Raw genomic sequence first — 19,523 nt, forward strand, 5'->3', positions numbered from 1 at the left:
GCGGTGGTTTTCCCCGAGTCGCCCCTGCAGAGACCCACGGTGCTCGTGGTCGTCCTCGCGCGCAACGCTGCGCACACGCTGCCTCACTTCCTCGGCTGCCTGGAGCGCCTGGACTACCCCAAGAGCAGGATGGCCATCTGGTGAGCCGGCCGCGCCGGGCTGGGGGGTCGGGGGGCAGCTCAGGACGCGCGGGGGACATGGTGCGCACACCCCTCGCTGCCTGCCCGGGTCCTGGCCGGATCAGCGGTTGCGGTCGGGAAGGACGCGCGCGTCTGTGTGCGCCACGGGTGCTCCTGGGGATAAGCAGCCCGCACGGAGCTCCCCCGGGGACAGTACGAATGGGGTGACCTCGTGCCTCTCCCAGATAGGGCTGGGGAGACGCCGCAAAAGTGCTAGCTTCTCCGCCTTTGCACTCGCGAAGATTCCTTTTTTCCTCACCTCTCATTCTTCGTCCGGGAGTGAGGGAATAAAGGTGCCCGTCGTCGCCGCCAGCTCCTCGGGACGCGACGTGGTCCGTCACTGCGGCTGGCAACGGGGGACTCCGGAGTGGCTGGGGTGCGCCGCCCTGGCTTCCAGGTGCCAGGCTTTCATCTCAGAGGCTGGAAAAGTGGCTCCGGGTTCTCCCCGGGTGTGAGGGGAAAGGAGAGAGGGGGGTCAGGATCCAGAGATTAAGGCTAGGTGGAGCCCGCTGCGTTCTAACCACGCCACCACCGTGGATGCTCTCTCGTCTGAGCGCTCCAAGCTGTCCCGTCCCCGCATCCTGCCTGGGCCCAAAACGGCCGCAGATGCAAACATCGCCGGGTGCCTTGGGGTACTGCGTCCTGGGGACTGAGCAGCCTCAGGAAGGCAAACAGCTAAGATTTGATGCTCTTAGAAGAGAGACCCGGGCCTGGTCCCGGTGCTTGCTGCGGGGAGGGTCAGGGCATCAGTGGGGGTGGCTGCCCATCTCAACTTTAGAAATTGGTCCTGTCCCCACATCTTTGTATAAAAGCAGGTATCGGAGGGTGAGAATTTGGTGGTCAGGTGAGCCGCTCAGGGGCCTGTGGAGGAAGAGGTGGACCCTGACCAGAGGAGATAAGCCACCAGATACATGGACAAGAGGCCTTTGGTCTCCCGAGGAAGATAGAGCCCTGGTCACTGGGGAACGATTTCTGTCTTGTGTTGATGAAGGGAGCTGTCCACAGACGAGATATCCTTAAAGCCTTGGTGGGGCAGAAAGGGAGAAGAAAGGATAAAGCAGTAGCTGGAACTGGCAGCCTAAGGGTACCTGGTGGGCAAAGTGCAGAGGTGAGAAAGCAAACATGAGATATAGTACCTCACTGTGCTATACACTGCCTTACTATATACCCCGTTATACGTGCCGGCCGCCACGCAGGAGGGCATGTTATGTGGAAAGTGGGAACATTGGTGCAGCCAGGTTTTAAACCAGATGATTTTTTTTTTAACCATTTCAGTACCAAAAGAAAATTTTGCAAGTGTCAGTTCTCAGATGCTTTCTTCAAAAGAGATGCTTTACAGTATGGCCTGTCTTTATGCATTGTTTAATTTTGAAGAACATCCCAATAGTTACTAGGAAATGAGTGAGTGCAGAAGTGAGTATGAGGCACAGGTTTTGCTATCCAATGTACAGACATTACCCCTTTTATCATATAGTAAACTTGGCACAGTGGTAAAGAATCCACCTGGGAGTACAGGAGATGCAAGAGATGCAGGTTCAATCCCTGGGTTAGGAAGATCCCCTGGAGTAGGAATTGGCAAACCACTCTAGTATTCTTGCCTGGAAAATTCCACAAACAGAGGAGCCTGGAGGGCTACAGTCTGTGGGGTTGGCGCAGGGTGTCAGACATGACTGAGTGACTGAGCACACACGCATGCAAACTTTTAAGAGATACCTGTGGCGGATTCACTTCAATATATGGCAAAACCAATACAATATTGTAAAGTTAAAAAATAAAATAAAAAAAAGAGAGATACTATGATTCTTATTTTACAACAAAGAAACTGAGACTTGGATCAGTTTAGTAACTCACTCACTGAATTAATAAATGATTAAAATGGGAATTTTAACCCTAGTTTGTTTCTAAAGACCACCTCCAAAAAGATAAAGGGAACACAACATAAGCAAAATGTATATAAACCTATAAGCTACATATTAAGAGACTTGTTTTGTTTGTTACTAGCTTGACCTTGGTTTGGGGCCAGTTGCTTGGGAGTCACAGATATGTTTCCTCATCAGTAAAATAAGGGAATTAGAATAAGTGATTTCAGAAATTTTTTCTGGCTCTTGAATTCCATAGATTGTATGATATGATCATAATCATTGAGCAGTGATTGTACATCCTCAGTTCCCTGGATGTTCCAGATTCTATGGATGTTGGTGTTCTCTTTAGATAAAGAGCATTCCAGTTCTGCATAGACCTTAGGGATCTCTTTTCCCTTACCCTTGTTCGTGGTTTATGGGACTGTACCTTTATGGTCAATGTTGGAAAGTTAAGGAAGAAACCCACAGCTTGGGTAAGGCCTTGGGCAACCCCTGCATTAGCCAGCCACTGAAGACTCTTCTTTGAGTTCTGGCTTAGAGTGTTGTATAATTTATTAAGTAAAAATAATAAAATGCCAGTTTTTAAGTAGTCCTTTACAGCTTTCAAAGTACCAGCTGTGTTATCTCCTTTGACGTTTGCTACCATCCTATGGAGAAATAAGATTATCTCCATTTCATAGAAGATATTGTGTCTAAAGTAACTAACTTAGTAAAGATTATATTGGCTTGTTAATTTCACAGATATTTAATAATAAGAGCTCACAGTTCTTCTAAGCACTTTACAATTCATTTTCTGGTTTCATTTCCACAATAACCCTGTCAGGCATGTCTTATTATTATACCTTTTTACAGATGAGAAAACCGAGGGACAAAGAGGTTGTGCAAGCATGTAAGTTTGGGCTCCTAATCACCTGCTTTTGTGAGAACCAGGCATTACGCCCTGTTCAGGCGGGAAAAGGTTGAATAAGATGTGGCTCCTCATAGATAAGTATGTTTTGCTTTTTTTTTAACTCGGCCGTGTAAGGTGATCTGAGTGGCATTTGTAGCTACTGGAAGGGTGACAAAAGAGTTCTAAATCAGATTAGGGCAGATTGTGGTCATGGAAGATTGGTTTTTTTAGGATAGTTGACGGTTTGAGTTCAGTTTTGAAGGACAAATAGGAATCCACAAAAAACCTGGGAAGGAAGAAGGGTTCCAGAAAAAGGCCCTGGGACATTAACCAGAGCTTCCTGTCAGGGGAGATAAAGTGAGTGGCAGGTTTAAGTTTTGCAAATCTCCAAACCCATTGCATTGTACTCTGGAGCTGCTGACTTCACGACTAGCACTAGAAGATTATTTGACTGGGAAGGTGATGGGTTATAACCCTCCAGGAGAGGCAGTAACTCGGTTTAGGATGCTGCAGCTTTGAGGTGCTTCTACCACTTACTTACTCCAGTCCCACACTCTACTCAACATTCTGAGATGGCAAATTGACTAGTATCCACTCTGCAGAGCCAACACATGCTGATGTCAAAAATAGGCAGTGTCAAAAATGGCCAGAACTTTATAAAACAGAACCACGTTGAGTGTAGGGACGGGGTTGCCAGCTTCGATTTCATCTTATTTTAGTAACTCTATGCAGACTCACTCTTCTTCTGCTTACCGTTAACAATGGCGGGAGGAGTATCTGATGAGATTTCTTACCTGTATGAGTAATTAAGAGCCTGGTTCAATGATCACATTCAGATTTCCCAGTAGTGTGATGTTTTTCCCTCAGCTAAAGTTCTGGACCAGATCTGCACTGAGTACCAAAAAATTGACCTGAAAACCTCTTCAGAGGATGAGTGCAGTTATCTCAGCATCAAGTTTATTTGTATTCAACTGAGTTAAAGAAAGTTTATATTTTAGAGATACTTTGTACCAGCAAAAGGGAGAACTTGTCACATTATTTACCTGTCTGATCTCAAAACCCCACCAAACTGTTTTCGTCAGCTATCACAATTGTGTGATAAGGAACTAAGATAATCCTTGTGTTCTAATTAAAACCTGTGCTGCTGAGATGAAGGGAACTGGTCGGCATTGTGACCTGCGGCAGTGCACTTGAGTGGGTTCTCTTCTATTCAGTGGAGCCATGAATAGTGGCCTTAGCAGTACAGGGAAGGCTGACCTCATCCCCCCTGTCCCAAACCTATGATTAAGGGGGACAGTGCCCAGTAATATGATGATGAAAAATGGAGCTGGGCCCAAGGAAAGACATTGGACCCAAAAGATACATTAGCTTGTGTTTTGGAGAGCCTGCTGCTCCCTGTGGGAAGGCAGTTGGGATTCACAGTCTGTGCAGTCACAAGGCAGTGACCATCGTGTAATTACAGAACAATTTGGGCATTTCATTTGGTAGAGTTTTGAAAAGTAATATGTATGCTAACTTGGAAACCATCATATGGCTTTTAAATAAAGAGATGTTTCTGTTGACATGAACACTGACAGTGACAAACTCTACTTGTTCAGCGTGCTGAGCCTGATGTTTTCACAGTTTTATCTGTGCAGTGTTTGGGGATTAGCTTGGATTTATATCTACATTTTAATGCCCAACCAGTAGCATTTTGTTGAATGTTTAACTTGATATACAAATATAAGTGTGGTTTATAAAATGTTCCAAACTACTACTAATGCTAGTTTGCATCAGCAGTGAGAATGATGTCATATTTTATCATTACCATCTTGACATTAAGTGTTTTTGTTTTACTTCTAGATGGAAGTTTCAGCTCATGGCTGAAAACATAGATGGTACTGGAATCCACTTCTATCCATTATTTTATTTTCCCCACCTTACCCTTGCCTCCTCCCCTCTTTGTCCTCCAAGCCTGGTAGTTTAGTTTGGAGGGGAGAGTATGAAAATTAAAGTCAGATAGACTAGGGCTCAAATCTCCTGTATGCTCATGGGCACATCAGTGCAGCTCTAAGCCTAGCTGCCTCATCTGGAAATGACTAATAATTATACATACCTCAAAGAGTTATTGGGCTTCCCTGGTGGCACTAGTGGTAAAGAACCCACCTGGTAATGCCAGAGATGCAGGCAACAAGTGTTCAGTCCCTGGGTTGGAAAGATCCCCTGGAGAAGGGAATGCCTACCCACTCCAGTATTCTTGCCTGGAGAATCCCATGGACGGAGGAACCTGGCTGGCTACTGTCCATAGGGTCACAAAGAGTCGGACTTGATTTAAGCAATTTAGCATGTTTGCAAAGAGTTATTGTAACAAGCAAATGAGATAATGTAATATAATTTTTTGCACATATGCTACTAAATAGATAGTAGTTGCTATTTCCTATATGTCTTTTCCTTTAGGTCTCATTGCCATTATATTTCTCTTCCTTTCTCTTCTCTTTAAAATTTTAAAATGAAAAATTTAAAGAAGAAAATATGTTCAAGCTCTATGTATTTCCTTCCTTACAACAAAAATTATCAGCATAAGGGAAATGAACATTTATGGAAGGGCTGTTCTAAACACTTTGGTATGATAACTGATTTACTCCTGACAGCAAGCCCAGGTGAGAAGTGTCATCACTGTCTTCACTTTATGCAGGAGGAGACTGAGGCACAGAGAATTTAAAAAACTTGTCTGGGCTCACAAGACTAGTGCATGGTGGAGCCAGGATGCAATTCAGGCAGTTGATGTCTCAGACTGAGTACAGATGGTCTGTTTGAGATCAAGAAAGGACCAATTAGTTCTAGTTTTTGCTTCTGTCAGTTGACCCAACTTAGAAAGATAAGAATGCCAGTGTTTCTTTCAAAGAAGAACGGCCCCTTCTGCTTGAGTGACACAAGGACTCAGTGGCTCCCTTCCGCTGTCTTGTTAATTTCATCAGTTAGCTTAGGCACTTTATAGTTACTAAACTCTGTTCTGTGTTGGTAGATTTTATAGGAATAGAACGAGACAAAATATATGTGTTGGACATAAATATACAAGTCACTTCCCAGGATCTCAGCTATTTAGCAACAGAACAATTTATCAAGGATTTTTAGTGACAAATGAATACGACAGCATTATTCATATGCATGGTGATGGCAGCATTTTTGGTAAGACGGAGGGTCAGCTTTTCAGCCTTTTTAATTAGTGGTCTTGGATTTGATTGACACATAAACTCAACTTTCTTCCAAATAGTTGGAGAAAACTATGAATCCTCCTCCCATCCTACAATTTCAAAACAGAATTGGACCTCAGAATTACATGTTTCCTTTGGTAAAAACTGAAGTCACCTATCCTTTTGCTCGAGTTCAGACAAATTGCTTACAGAGTTAAAATGATGCCTGAATTGTCCTGGATCTGTTTTATTAGTTGACTTCCACAGGTGCAGAAACCAAAGCACAGGATAGTTAAGGGATGCTCCCCCAGTATATCATATAATGAATAAGTGTTGGGGTGCAATAACAGATTTCTAGATTTTTAAACCCTTTGTTGCTCAGTGGTTGAGTATTTTATAATGCTGAGTGGTTTATAACCAGTATTGCTCCTGGTTTAAAGGAGCATGCAGTTTTTCTAAGCAGAGTTTGGTTTCACGTATCTGTCTTCAACTCAGTTCTCCCTATGATTCTATTGCTGAGTTTCTTTGCGACTCCAGGTATATAAGCACGCTCCCTGTGTCCCTCTCCCTTGACTGTCTTGGTGGTCAGAGGAATGAACAATGAAAGCTTTGTAATCAGAAAGGCTATTGGTTGTGCCTCAGTCCTTTTCCCAGGACTTACATGTCCTCATGGGTCCTATGATTGTGAGGCACTGTCTTCAAGTCTAAGACACACTATAGTAGGTCCATTATAAGGCTTATCTAGAGAGGATAGTAGAACTATTATAAGGCTCAGTTCTGCACATTTCTTCAAATCATGTAACAATATACAGTCGAGTTAAAGTTTGAGAGAAAATGATCAGCCCATAGCCCGGTTGTTAGTTTTATTCACCAGTTGCCATCTGAGGTTACCAGTTACCATGAAGAGGTTGCACTGTAAGTGTTTAAATCATGGCTATTATTCATCAGGACTTATAAAATGTGTATACTGTATATGTCTTGACATTTTTATTCTCAAAGGAGTGACTTGTTCATTTAATTGCATTCATGTTCTCAGCATATCAAATTGCTGATTTTTTTTTTAAGTTAAATCTGTTAGAGTCCTCATAGGTGGCTCAGATGGTAAAGAATCTGCCTGAAATGCGGGAGACCCGGGTTCAATCCCTGGGTTGAGAAGATCCCCTGGAGAAGGAAATGGCAATCCACTCCTGTATTCTTGCCTGGGGAATCCCACGGACAGAGGAGCCTGGTGGGCTACAGTCCACTGGATTGCAAGAATCGGACACATTTGAGCGACTAACACTTAATTTTTTCAAGCATTTTCTTTCCTGATTGTTTCTCTTTTATTTAACTTTTTAAATTTGTTTTTTATATTTTTATTTTTCTGGCTGCACCACATGGCGTGCAGGATCCTAGTTCCCTGACCAGGGTTCGAACCTGTGCCCCCTGCAGTGGAATTGCAGAGTCCTAACCACTGGACCACTGGAGAATCCCCCTGAAAATTGTACACAGCAACAACTGTGGGGCTGGCTAGCCCCTGTCCCCTGGACTTTGTCCAGGCAGTCATGTTGCCATCAGGCCCACGCTGTATGCACTTGCGATTGGCTCCTGCTGTCCGACTCTCGAATGTGGTTTGCCTGACCCCTGTAGGCAATTGGGGGGTGACCGCTGCTCTCTGCTCAGGCTTCTCAGGATCCCTAGGGCTCAAGTAGTGAGTGCTTTCTAGAGCCAGAAGGCTTGGCAAGCTGCCAACGAGTGACCTAGTGGTGAAATGATCAGAATTGCATTACTTTTCCCTCGGCTCTCCATTCCCATGGTTGGAATGCTGTGTGTGAATGTTCATAAAGGTAAAAAAGCATCTCGTTATAGGTGGTAATTGAAAAGCCATGCAGAATATAAATAGGAGTGGCTGTAATTAATTCCCTGGAACTTGCTGCCATTCAGAGCCATGAAAACAGAGCATTTGTGGTCAGTGATATTAGCCAAGTCTCTTGCATGAATTAAACCTTAGATTTGGCTGGAGGGCATTTCTTTTCCTCTCTAGGAGCACTGTACAGAAATCCTGTCAGACTCAGACTTCCCATAATGGCTTCACGACATCCTGCCAAGGCTAAATTTATGATTTTATAACACATCTCATTTAAGTGAGGCAGTAATTGTAATTATTTTAGTTGTTTGTTAGGTTCAGCAAGCTGATGCCTCCCCCCTGACTTAACTGGGTTAGCTGATGAGATTTTGTTCCTCGGCAAACATAACGCAAAGTAATCTCCTTTGCCCCAACATTTTTGATTAATGTTTCAAAACCACTTAGAAGATGTACACTTCAAAAAATATAAATGATAGCATAAGTAATGATCCTAGGCTGCACACCCCTAAGAAGACGGCAGAAGGCTGTGGCTGGAGGTAGGGGGCAGGCTGCCCTGATGAAGCAGTCTCCTGAGTACTTAGTTTAAGGGATGAATGGGCTATGTTGGAAGCATTCTTCTCACCTCCTAGGTTGGATTATTTCAAAGTCTATTGAGGGACATATCAGGCTAGAGAGAGGAAGTTCCTTAAATGGAGTTTTCCCCATTTTGGCTGTTGCCATGATCTGAACATCTGTTCAGTTCAGTTCAGTTCGGTCACTCAGTCATGTCCGACTCTTTGTGACTCCATGAATCACAGCATGCCAGGCCTCCCTGTCCATCACCAACTCCCGGATGGACCACAAAGTTCATATGTTGAAACCCTAACCCCTAGAGATGACTGTGTTAGGCGGCAGGGATTTTTGGGGGGTGCTTCAGTTATGGGGGGTGAAGCAAGAATGGGATTAGTGCTGTCATACAGGGTCTCCAGAGAGCTCCCTCCTCTCTTCTACCACGTGAGGACACCACAGGAAGTCTACAGCCCTGAAGACAGCCTTCACCAGAACCCGACCATGCTGCCGTCCTCGTCTTGAACGTCCAGCTTCCAGAACTATGAGAAATAAATTTCTGTTGTATATGAGCTACCCAGTCTGTAGTATTTAGTTAGAGCAACCCAGATAGACTAAGTTAGCTGTCAAGCCCAGGAAAACCATGGAGGTAGCCCAAAGTACCTACATTTTAAACAGTAAAGAATAGAACTCTTACTGTCCAGTTGCTTTGCTTTCTGAGAGCAATTGTATACATTTTGGAGGTGGGGAGGGCAGTGAACCATGTCCAACTTTCCTGTTCTTACAGGGGAAGAAATGATTCTGTGAGAAAGAGGAATGTGTGGTTGTGTGTTGATTGACATTCTCCCTAAAAGTCATATTGGGTGAGAAATTGCCACTTTTCAGGGTCTTGGGAAAGGCAGGGTTTCCAACAATTTCCAACAGTGGAACTTAAATTTCTGGGCTATCCGTGAGAAATATGGTCATGGACATTTGGAGCCATGGCATTTCCAACACAGAGTCCCTTGCTGGACTGCTGGACTGCTTTTTCGTCTCTTGGTTTCCAGCCAGCCCCATAATTTGTCCAAGCTCCACACACCACAGTGATTATGGCTGAGACCCGCCAAGATAGTGGAAAGTTGCTGCCAAGTGGAATCAGGATTTTTCATGTCATCGCTGCACCACCAAACAGTAAGCTTATATGCAGTTCTTCCAGGGCTGCATTCCCTCTGCTGGAAGCAGGTGGGGTGGAAGGGCATTCAGACAGTCAGACCGTGTCTTGCATTTCAGATAGATTTTGTAGAGTTGGCCTGTAAGGCTCAGAACAGCCAGGATGCTAAAATATTTTAGAAAATCGCAAGTCTCCCCTCTGCCTTTCCTCAATCTTGTTAGACGCTGTGTTCAGTCGCCAAGTTGCGTCCAACTCTTTGCGATTTCATAAACTGCAGCACACCTGTCCTTCACAAGCTCCTGGAGCTTGCTCAAACTCATGTCCATTGAGTCAGTGATGCCATCCAACCATCTCATCCTCTGTTACCCACTTCTCCTCTTGCCCTCAATCTTTCCCAGCCTCAGGCCTGGAACCTATATCTTAAACATGTGCACGAGTAATTTATATGCACCTCTGGGTCTGGGAACTGTGGGAGATGAGTGCCTAGAAGGCCCTGTGAAGAATAGGGGGCCCTCATGGAGGGACTGTATATGCATCCAAAGTACAGGCCCTGGGATTTTCAAAGCTTGGAAAGTTGGCACTCGCTGGAATCTTCTAAACCCCAGGTTCCAGATGCTTAAGCAATCAAGATGGCCAAGGGGCTTTCTTATTAAGAGAAATTGTAATGTACAAGATTATGAAGAAGAGGCTCTGCCAGGCAGCATCATTTGTATTTTTTATGGAGTCAAGCACATATGTCCTCCCTCCTTCCAATAGTGGCTATTTAAAAAAAATTTTTTTTTAATTTAAGGGAGTGCCTCAGATTGCCCATTATATGAAGAGCCTTGCATTGGGGCTTGATGTAAAATGACACTCCCTCCAACCCTCTTATTTGCTCAGTTATCTCACATCATGAGCTCATGAAGTATTTAGGTTTATAGAAGAAAAGCTATCTACTGATGAACATCTCTTAATAGTCTAGAGGGAAATCAAACCAGTGCATTTCTTTCTACTGAGTGGTAATCATGTGACCCACTTCAGGATCCATATCCCCTTATCTTGTTTCTTTTGTGCTGGTATTTAATTTTCTCACCTTTGATTTTCTCTTTGGCATGCCATTAAAACTCCTCCTGTCATGTGTGAAAAGAATAAACAGTCTATTAAATAAGCTTAGTTGAAAAGTGAAAAGTGTTAGTCCTCTAGTTGTGTCTGACTCTTTGCAACCCCGTGGACTATAGCCTAAAAGTTTCCTCTGTCCATGCGATTTCCCAGGCAAGAATGCTGAAGTGGATTGCCACACCCTTCTCCAGGGAATCTTCCCGACCCAGAGACTGAACCCGGATCACCTGCATTGCAGGCAACTTCTTTACCGCCTGAGCCACCAGGGAAGCCCAGTTGAGTTGAAGTTCAGCCTTAATATTATGATATTACCAAGTCCCTAACCTGGTGTCTGCACTGGTTATGAAACCAAAATAGAGCTTTTTGGAGATTCACGCTATTCGAGTCCACTGTACCAAAGGTTTTTCTGAGTTTGTCACTGCTGCACAATGGTATGTTCAGGCTTGGTATAGTAGCGTATTACAACCTCACCCACAGGCAGCCCTCTCTGGGGACGATCACAACTCAGTTGCTAAGTCTCATAGTGTTTACACCCTTGTTTTATCGTGTCCTTTAGGTAACACTGTAAATGTCTTCAAGTGTATGTGTCCCATTTTCTTTCCAAGTCCTTCCCCTTCTCTGAAATGTGAGCTGCATTCCACAGCTCAGTGTCTCCCGCCAAGAAGATCATGATCACCTGCGAAGGAAGGTGAGGCCAAGTGCACTGGGGGTCTCCAGGACCGCGGCCTCCAGCCCAAAGCAGCCTCGTCCATTTCCCCTGCCCCCTGCAGTGTGCAAATGTCCTCGTTTTCTAATTTATGTTGCCTTGTGGGTTTCCTTGGTGGCTCAGCTTGTAAAGAATCTGCCTGCAATGTGGAAGGCCTGGGCTCCATCCCTGAGTTGGGAAGATCCCCTGAAGAAGGGAACGGCTACCCACTCCAGTATCCTGGCCTGGAGACTTCCATGGACTGTGTAGTCCATGGGGCTGCAAAGAGTCAGACACGACTGAGCGACTTTCACTTCACTTCTGTGAGTGGACAGGGAGGTGCTGTTCACTTGTGTCACTTTGAACAAGCCCTTATTCTCTCTGGACCTCAGTTTCTCCTCCGTAACAAAAGAGAGAGGTGCCAGAAATGTGGCTTTAAAATGTGGCTGCTTATTAGAATCATTTGATTAAAATATAGAAAAAAAATACTGATACCTAGGCCCCACCTAGGCATCAGTTAGGTCTGAATCTCTGCAATAGGATCAGGGCAAGTGACATATTTTGAAAACTTCCCAGAGGATGGGACTGTGTGGCCAAACGTAAGAATCCCTGGATGAGACAGTTGTTCTCCGGGATCCCTTCCTGATCTGACATCAGTAGTCCCTTCATGGAAGTGCTCAGTCACTCAGTTCTGTCTGACTGTGACTCTATGGAATGTAGCCCAACAGGCTCCTCTGTTCATGAGTTTCTCCAGGGAAGAATACTGGAGTGGGTTGCCATGCCCTCCTCCCGGGGATCTTCCCGACCCAGGGATCGAACCTGTGTCTCTTTCGTCTCCTGCATTGGCAGATGTATTCTTTATTACTGAGCCACCTGGGAAGCCCCTTCATGGAAGTAACGAAATCTAAAGAATTTTCATGAAATGTGACACTGCACGATTGATGTTTCCTGGACCCTCAGCTGAATTTTAGATCTTTTGGGGGGTGGCCTAAAAAAAAAGTCTTAAGTTTTCTCAGAAGCTCATTTTTATTTCACACTGTTGTGTGTGTGAAAGTTGCTTCAGTTGTGTCCAACTCTTTGCCATCCTGTGGACTATAGCCCCGCCAAGATCCTCTGTCCCTGAGATCATCCAGGCAAGAATACTGGAGTGAGTTGCCGTGTCCTCTTCCAGGGGATCTCCCTGACCCAGGGACTGAGCCGTCGCCTCTTACGTCTCCTGCATTGGCAGGCGGGTTCTTTACCACCGGTGTTCACCCTGTTGGGTACAGTGCCCAAAGGTGTTCCCTGAAAGTGTTGTCTCCTGCAGAAGGCCTGTGCCACATGATGACTGAACTGCCAAGGGGACGTGGCAGCAAGAGGGCTGGCCTTGAGAGCACACGTTGGAACTTATCAGGACGGGCCTGCGTGCCCCAGGTGGGGAGCGGTGGTGGCCCGGCTTCCTTCCTGCGGCACACAGAGGCTGCCCCTTGGCTAAGGAACTGCGGGCACCAAGGCCTCAAGCACATTCAGGCAGGCTGCGGCCACTCAGGATTCCTTCCCAGTGTGTGTTTTGGTGTGCTGCCCAGCCTCACTTTCAGGCATTCTGTTTCACACTGGTGCAGGGCCTCTAATCACCCCTGGGTATTGCATTTCTGATGTTACTTTTAATGGCTCTGGAGTCTAGCTTCTTTTGTTTCTAGATTTGCATAAACAGTGCTGCCTTTGTCCTGCGGTCTTGACACAGCTTCAAAGCCTTGACTGGGCATCAAAGATGCACTGAATCCCCGTTTCTTAGGCATCAGATTGCAGCAAGGTCAGCAGGTGACTGAAGGTCACTGCCCCACTTCTGGGCCAGTCTGCTGTCTCCCAGAGATTAGGTTCTGCCAAGGCCCCTTTGATAATGGTGCTGAATCTTAATAATTTGTTTTCAAGGCCTGTGCAAATGCTCGTGAACTAAAGGGACCCACTGCTGGCATCTATCTGAGGAGGAAAGGAGAGTAACTCACTAATATTTGCTGAATCTCACCCCCACCCCCACCCCATGAGAGACAGATTATTAAGGGTCCCTCTGGGAAGCATAGAAACCACAGATCCACTAGCCAGTCTTTGCTGATGTTGGCATGGTGGTGGCCAAAGCCTCATTTTCCCATGGAGCTTATCAAAATAAAGGCAGTAACTGAACTCTTAGTTATCCGTGCCTAGATGGCCTGTCTTTTGGATACACAGAGGCCAGCTTTTGATAACAGATCAGCTTGGTCCAATCATCCTGCACCCTGCTCAGCTGTCTTTCTCTCTCTATCTTGGTGTTGCCCAGAAGTTGTATATTTAGACAGTGGAGTGTGATTTTGATCTCAGAAACATTCCACATAAGGCATTCCAATGTGAGTTTTATCTGGTTTCTTAGCTGTTTGCACTTTTGCATCAACTGTGCCATGCACCACCCCATTCTCAGATTTTATTGAATTCTCCACCTTGCCTTGGTCTCTTCATCTATGCCCAGTGCCAGGTAGGCTGGTTTTTAAAGACTGTTCTAGCCACAGCATGCTATGAATTTGTAGTTCCCCAACTGATACCATGAAAAATAAAACAACTTAGTCTGTCACCACATTATTTAAGATGCTTTTTGGGCCTTTAAAAAAATTTGTACTTAGATATAACTTTTCAGTACTTTTGACTTAGCCTTGTCTCATATCATTGGTGAATAGACTGATGGTTCGTATCTATAACAAATTATAAATATTTTTTGCCCTTTGGGATGGTTAATTTTATGTGTCAGTGGTGCCTGGATATGTGATCAGGCATTATTCTGGATGTTTCTTGAGGGTGTTTTTAGCTGAGATTTATATTTAAATCGGTGGCCTTCGAGTAAAGCCTTCCATAATGTTGGTGGGCCTCATTGCATCAGTTGAAGGCATGAACAACACAAAAGACTGACCTCCTCCAGCAAGAAGGAAATGTGCCATCAGATTGCCTCTGGACCTGAACTGCAACACTGGCTCTTCCCTGAGTCTCCAGCCTGCTGGCCTACCCTACAAATTTTGAACTTGCCAATATCCATGACAGCATGAGCCAGTTCCTTAAGATACCCCCCCACAACAGTAAATATATTATATAGTAAATATATTATATAGAGGTACATATTATATGTATTTTGTCTCCCCCTACCCTCCACTTCTTTCTCTCTCTGACTCTCCAGCTATCTGTTGATTCCATTTCCCTGGAGAACCTTGACTAGTATAACCTTTATCCTGAAAGAAAATGCCATCTCTTTCATGAACAACAAGAGCTGAAAGAAGGGCTGTGCTGAGAAGAAAAAGAACCCAGAGAATTATGTCAGAAGAGATAGTTCCAGATCTGAAAGCTGGGGAAACCATTGCCGTGGACATCTGGGGTGAAATAGTTGTGGCATGAGTGTGTATACTGACTTTCCTCATGCATGCAAAACAAGTAAGTGCAGGTTTTCCTTAGAAGATGTCCTCCTTCCCCCTCCCCCTTTTTTTTTTTTTTTTCTTTGAAAAGGCAGAAGTAGGAGTTTGGCATTTGCCATTGTGATGGGAAACAATATACATGTTTGTTCTTTGCAGAAGCTGCCGGTCAGTGTGTAGGCCTGTGTCTTTTGCTCGGTCTACCGTGTAAGGGAATTAGCTTGTGTGTGCGCTTTGGGGTTAGCAGAACCTGGCAGTAGAAGGCAAGTGTCCCCAGGCTAATGGGCTATTGCACTGAAGTGACAGCGCCTCCCCAGAGAGAGGCTTTACTTCACAGCGGTGTCATTTATTGTCGAGATGCTGAAGATCGGTCTCTGATGACACCTCCAGAGACCAGAGGCATGAGTGCCTGTGAAAGGTCCTTGTAACGTGGAGCTGGTTGGAGCTGTGACTACCCTTGCCGATGCTTTAACACAGAAGCAGAGGTTGGTTTTTCATGCCTGGGCTGTAGAAAGATCAAATCAGGAAGGCAACAGTTTTCTTTTCCAGAGAGAACTCTCATTGGTGACTCTTGGACTTACATTCCTGGGATTCAGTCTAAAATGAAACTCTTCCTTTTTTGAACTGAGTAAAAAAGGAGTCCGTCTGCTGAACCAGAATGATCTTGAGAAAGCCCTGCTCTCTGGCTGCCTCTCTTAGCTCTCTGATCTTGGCTACTCCGCTGATACTCTCAAGCTTTTAGCTAGCTGCCTGCATTCTCAACCATCTAGCACCAGCTGTTTTGAGTTTCTGGAGAAAGAATTTTCTAGGATGCCTTTGTTACACTGGGGTCCATGCATGGTAGCATAAAATGTGCTAGGGAGTTTTTCTTCTAATATGAAGTAAATGTGACTTAAGGGTCAGTTTCTGCCCTGAAGTGAAGTGGAGTTTGAAGTTTTTCCTCTCTTCTCTGTAACTGGGTATCTGACATTTGGTGTGGCTTCCCCTAATTTGTGTGGTTTTGTGGCTCAGATGGTAAAGAATCTGCCCGCAATTTGGGAGACCCAGATTTGTTCCCGGGGTCGGGAAGATCCCCTGGAGAAGGGAATGACAACTCACTCTAGTATTCTTGCCTGGAGAATTCCATGGACAGGGGAGCCTAGTGGGCTACAGTCCATGGGGTTGCAAAGAGTTGGACACAACTGAGTGACTACTCCCACCCCCGAATCTGTGTATCAGCTGTCAAGTTTTAGATAACAAGTCGCAGTGACATTCTATAACTTTGAGCTAGAAAGCAAATAGTCTCTCTCAAAAGAATGCTCTATCTTTTGGATGTCAAAAGGGACAGCAGATGAAAAAAACATCGTCTTTGTTTTACCTTCTGAAATCATTTCTCCATAGCAGATTTTTGGGGTTCTCATTCTAGTTAAATCTTGCTACTTTTACTGATGAAAAAAAACATCGTCTATGTTTTACCTTCTGAAATCATTTCTCCATAGCAGATTTTTGGGGTTCTCATTCTAGTTAAATCTTGCTACTTTTACTCACTATTCTTATTAACATCATGGATTTGGCTCCATTTTCTCTTTCCCAATCCTTTGCTTTTCTTTTTTTTTAAGTAGCATTTTTCGAGGTAGTTTTGGTTAATTTATTGATTGATCAGTTTATTCATATAGAATTAGCAATATTAAAAATGCAAGAGTCTTATCTGAAATAATTAGGAGAAGCTATTCTTCACATCACCTTGTGAAAAATTATTATGAATTTTAAAAATCCAGACAGGTAATTCTTGTTTTCAGCAACATAAAAAAAACACACACACACAACTATATTTACCTTCCTTGGCCTTGATCCCTGAGAAGATCAAGGTTACACATGGCTATAGTCTGTTGTTAATTTCACCCTGGGTGGTAAAATAATATACTGTGGTTTCCAGACCCCTGAAAAATCAACTGGTAACAAGTGAGGTAATTTTTGGTGTAAGAATTGCATATATCATTGTCTCAAAAGACACATGGGCTGCAGATCCTGTCTGGGGACCTGCTTCAAATACTGTGTGAACTCCCGGTTCAGTTTGAACTTAGCCTTTAATCTCACTTCTACACTTCAAAGAGCGTGAGTGCTGCACATCCCCAGCTAAGTAGATACTAAAACAGAACCAGCAACCTATTGTTAAACGGAAAATGAAAGAGACAACAGTAGTCATTTTATGATTCTTTACATCTAATTCTTTCACTAGGAAGAAATTCAAGTATTTTTTCCAGGCTCCATAGAAAAGTAGAAAATTTTATTTCTTTTAAAGTGTTTTAAGTAAGGAATCCGCTGCCAGTGCAGGAAGACAAGGAAATGCAGGTTCTCTCCCTGGGTTGGGAAGATCCCCTGGAAAAGGAAATGGCAACCCACTCCATTGTTCTTGCCTGGAAAATCCCATGGGTGGAGGAACTTGGTGGGCTACACTCCATGGGGTCACGACTGAGCAGGCACACACACACACAAATATTGAAGTCATATGTACAAATATGAGATGGATGGATATGTGCTTGCCTTACCTTAAAAGCCTGCTGTTTCAATAGTGAACTGACTGTAACCAGCAATGTGGTGACCGACCTCCATGGTGGTTCCCCATGATCCATGCCTCATTCCTGGTGCTCACTACTTTCCAGTGTCTAATAAAAAGATATACCATGTGTGAGTTGCGAGTGACGTTTTATTTGGAGGCAAAATGAGGACTGCAGCCCAGGAAACAGCATCTCAGATAGCTCTGAGACACTGCTCCAAAGAGGTAGTGGGGCAAGGTCAATATATAAGATTTTGGTGAAGGGGGAGTTCAGTGCAATCAAGCACTTACTTTACTGAAGGTTTTCTACTAGTCACAAGGAGCTTTTCTAATTATGAAGGGATGCAAGCATTAGGGTCATGAATCCAGAAAATATCTAACTGTATACAGACCTGTCCCACCAGTTTCCCTGGAGCACAGAGTGCCTCATTCTCTACACTGAATTCCCCTCAGCAGGTGATGAAGTTTGTCAGCTGCAGCAGAACAGGGTTCAGTCTCTGCAGAGGCAGATGGCAAATGCCCGAGTTTTTGTCGCTCAGTCGCTGGCAGATGCTCTTGTCAAGTGCCAGTTTGTGGTTGACACCAGCCTCCTCCCATGCTGTCTCCCATGGCCAGTGGAATGGTGGAAGTGTGAGTATGTGACTTTAGAGGTCAGATCATAAAAGGCGTTGCAATTTTTGCTATTGTCATGTGGATTGCTTGCCCTGAGGGCTGCCCCTGTGCCATGAGGACATTAAAGTGGTCCCAAGGAGAGATCCACGTGGAGAGGAATTAAGGTGTGCCGCCATGTGAAGGATCCTCCAGGTAGTCAACTTTTCAGCCCAGTCCAGCTTTTGGGTGACATCTGTTTATAAGACCATGAGAAATTCCAAGTGCAAATGTCCTAAACGCCTGACCTACAAGTCTAAGAACATCAGCTTTGTCATTTTTTGAGATGCTCTGTGTGCAGAAATAGACCCTGTGTCCATGGAGCCTATACTAGGGGAGAGCAATGATAAACAACAACAACAACAAACCAGATGCTTTGAAAAGATGTGTTAAGGAGAAAGCAAAACAGAATATTAGGGTATGGATGAAGTCATTGGGCAGGAGAGTGCTTCATATATGAGGTGGTCAGAGAGGGGCTTTTTGAGGGGGTGCTATTTGAGCCAAGCCCTGAATATGAGAATGAACCACCTTATCAAGGGAGGGTAGGACTGGAGAAGAAAAGGGGAGCCAATCAGGTTCCTAAATCAGAGAAAGGTTATGCTTGTTGGAGGAAAAGAAGGTTGATCGGTTGATCTGTTTTGGACATTTGTCAGATTAGCTGTCTAACCAGCATTCCATTCTTCTTTTGGGGAAAAATATGGTCAGTTTTCAGTATCATCCACAATAGTATAACAATAGTACTTTGCCACCCCATGGACCCACCAGGCTCCTCTGTCCATGGGATTTCCCAGGCAAGAATACTGGAGTGCGTTGCCATTTCCTTCTCCAGGGGATCTTCCCGACCCAGGGATCGAACCTAGGTCTCCTGCATTGTAGGCAGATGCTTTTACAGTCTGAGCCACCAGGGAAGTCCCCAACAATAGTATAACAACACCTATATGTTGTTCAGTCTCTAAATCATGTCCGACTCTTTGCGACCATATGGACTGTGACATGCCAGGCCTCACTGTCCCTCACTATCTCCCGGAGTTTGCCCAAGTTCATGTTCATGCTATCCAACCATGTGTGTATCAACCTCTGTGACATACAGTTAAACCCTCGCCAGTTGGGAAATAAGTATGTGTCGTTAACCTTTGAGTATTATGTCAGCAAATTCGCTACTTTAGCACCCCCTACATCCTGATTGAGCTTCCCCGGTGGGTGGGTGGTAAAGAATCCGCCTGCAGTGCAGGAGCCACAGGAGATGTGGGTTCGATCCCTGGGTTGGGAAGATCCCCTGGAGGAGGGCATGGCAACCCACTCCAGTATTCTTGCCTGGAGAATTCCGCCGACAAAGGAGCCTGGTGGGCTACAGTCCATAGGGCCACACAGAGTCAGACACGACTGAAGTGACTTAGCATGCACCGCATGTACACAACTTGATTACACAGTGAAATGTTCTCAAAAGACTTTTTTGCATCTTTCTGTATTGTCATCAATGGCAATGCCATTACTGATAGGATTCAGG

At 44.7% G+C, this 19,523-nt stretch overlaps 1 protein-coding gene across 1 annotated transcript in view; it reads left to right on the forward strand.

Annotated features, from left to right (window-relative positions):
* COLGALT2 (collagen beta(1-O)galactosyltransferase 2) overlaps positions 1–19,523 on the forward strand; it is a gene marked incomplete at its 5' end in the record, with an annotated part of 121,894 nt that continues 102,371 nt past the window's right edge. Inside the window, one exon of the mRNA XM_010853128.1 lies at positions 1–140. Within this exon, the coding sequence (XP_010851430.1) occupies positions 1–140 (140 nt within the window). The remainder of the gene's footprint in view (positions 141–19,523) is intronic.

Source organism: Bison bison, unplaced genomic scaffold (assembly GCF_000754665.1).
Source record: "Bison bison bison isolate TAMUID 2011002044 unplaced genomic scaffold, Bison_UMD1.0 scf7180017864322, whole genome shotgun sequence".
Taxonomy (NCBI): Eukaryota; Metazoa; Chordata; class Mammalia; order Artiodactyla; family Bovidae; genus Bison; species Bison bison.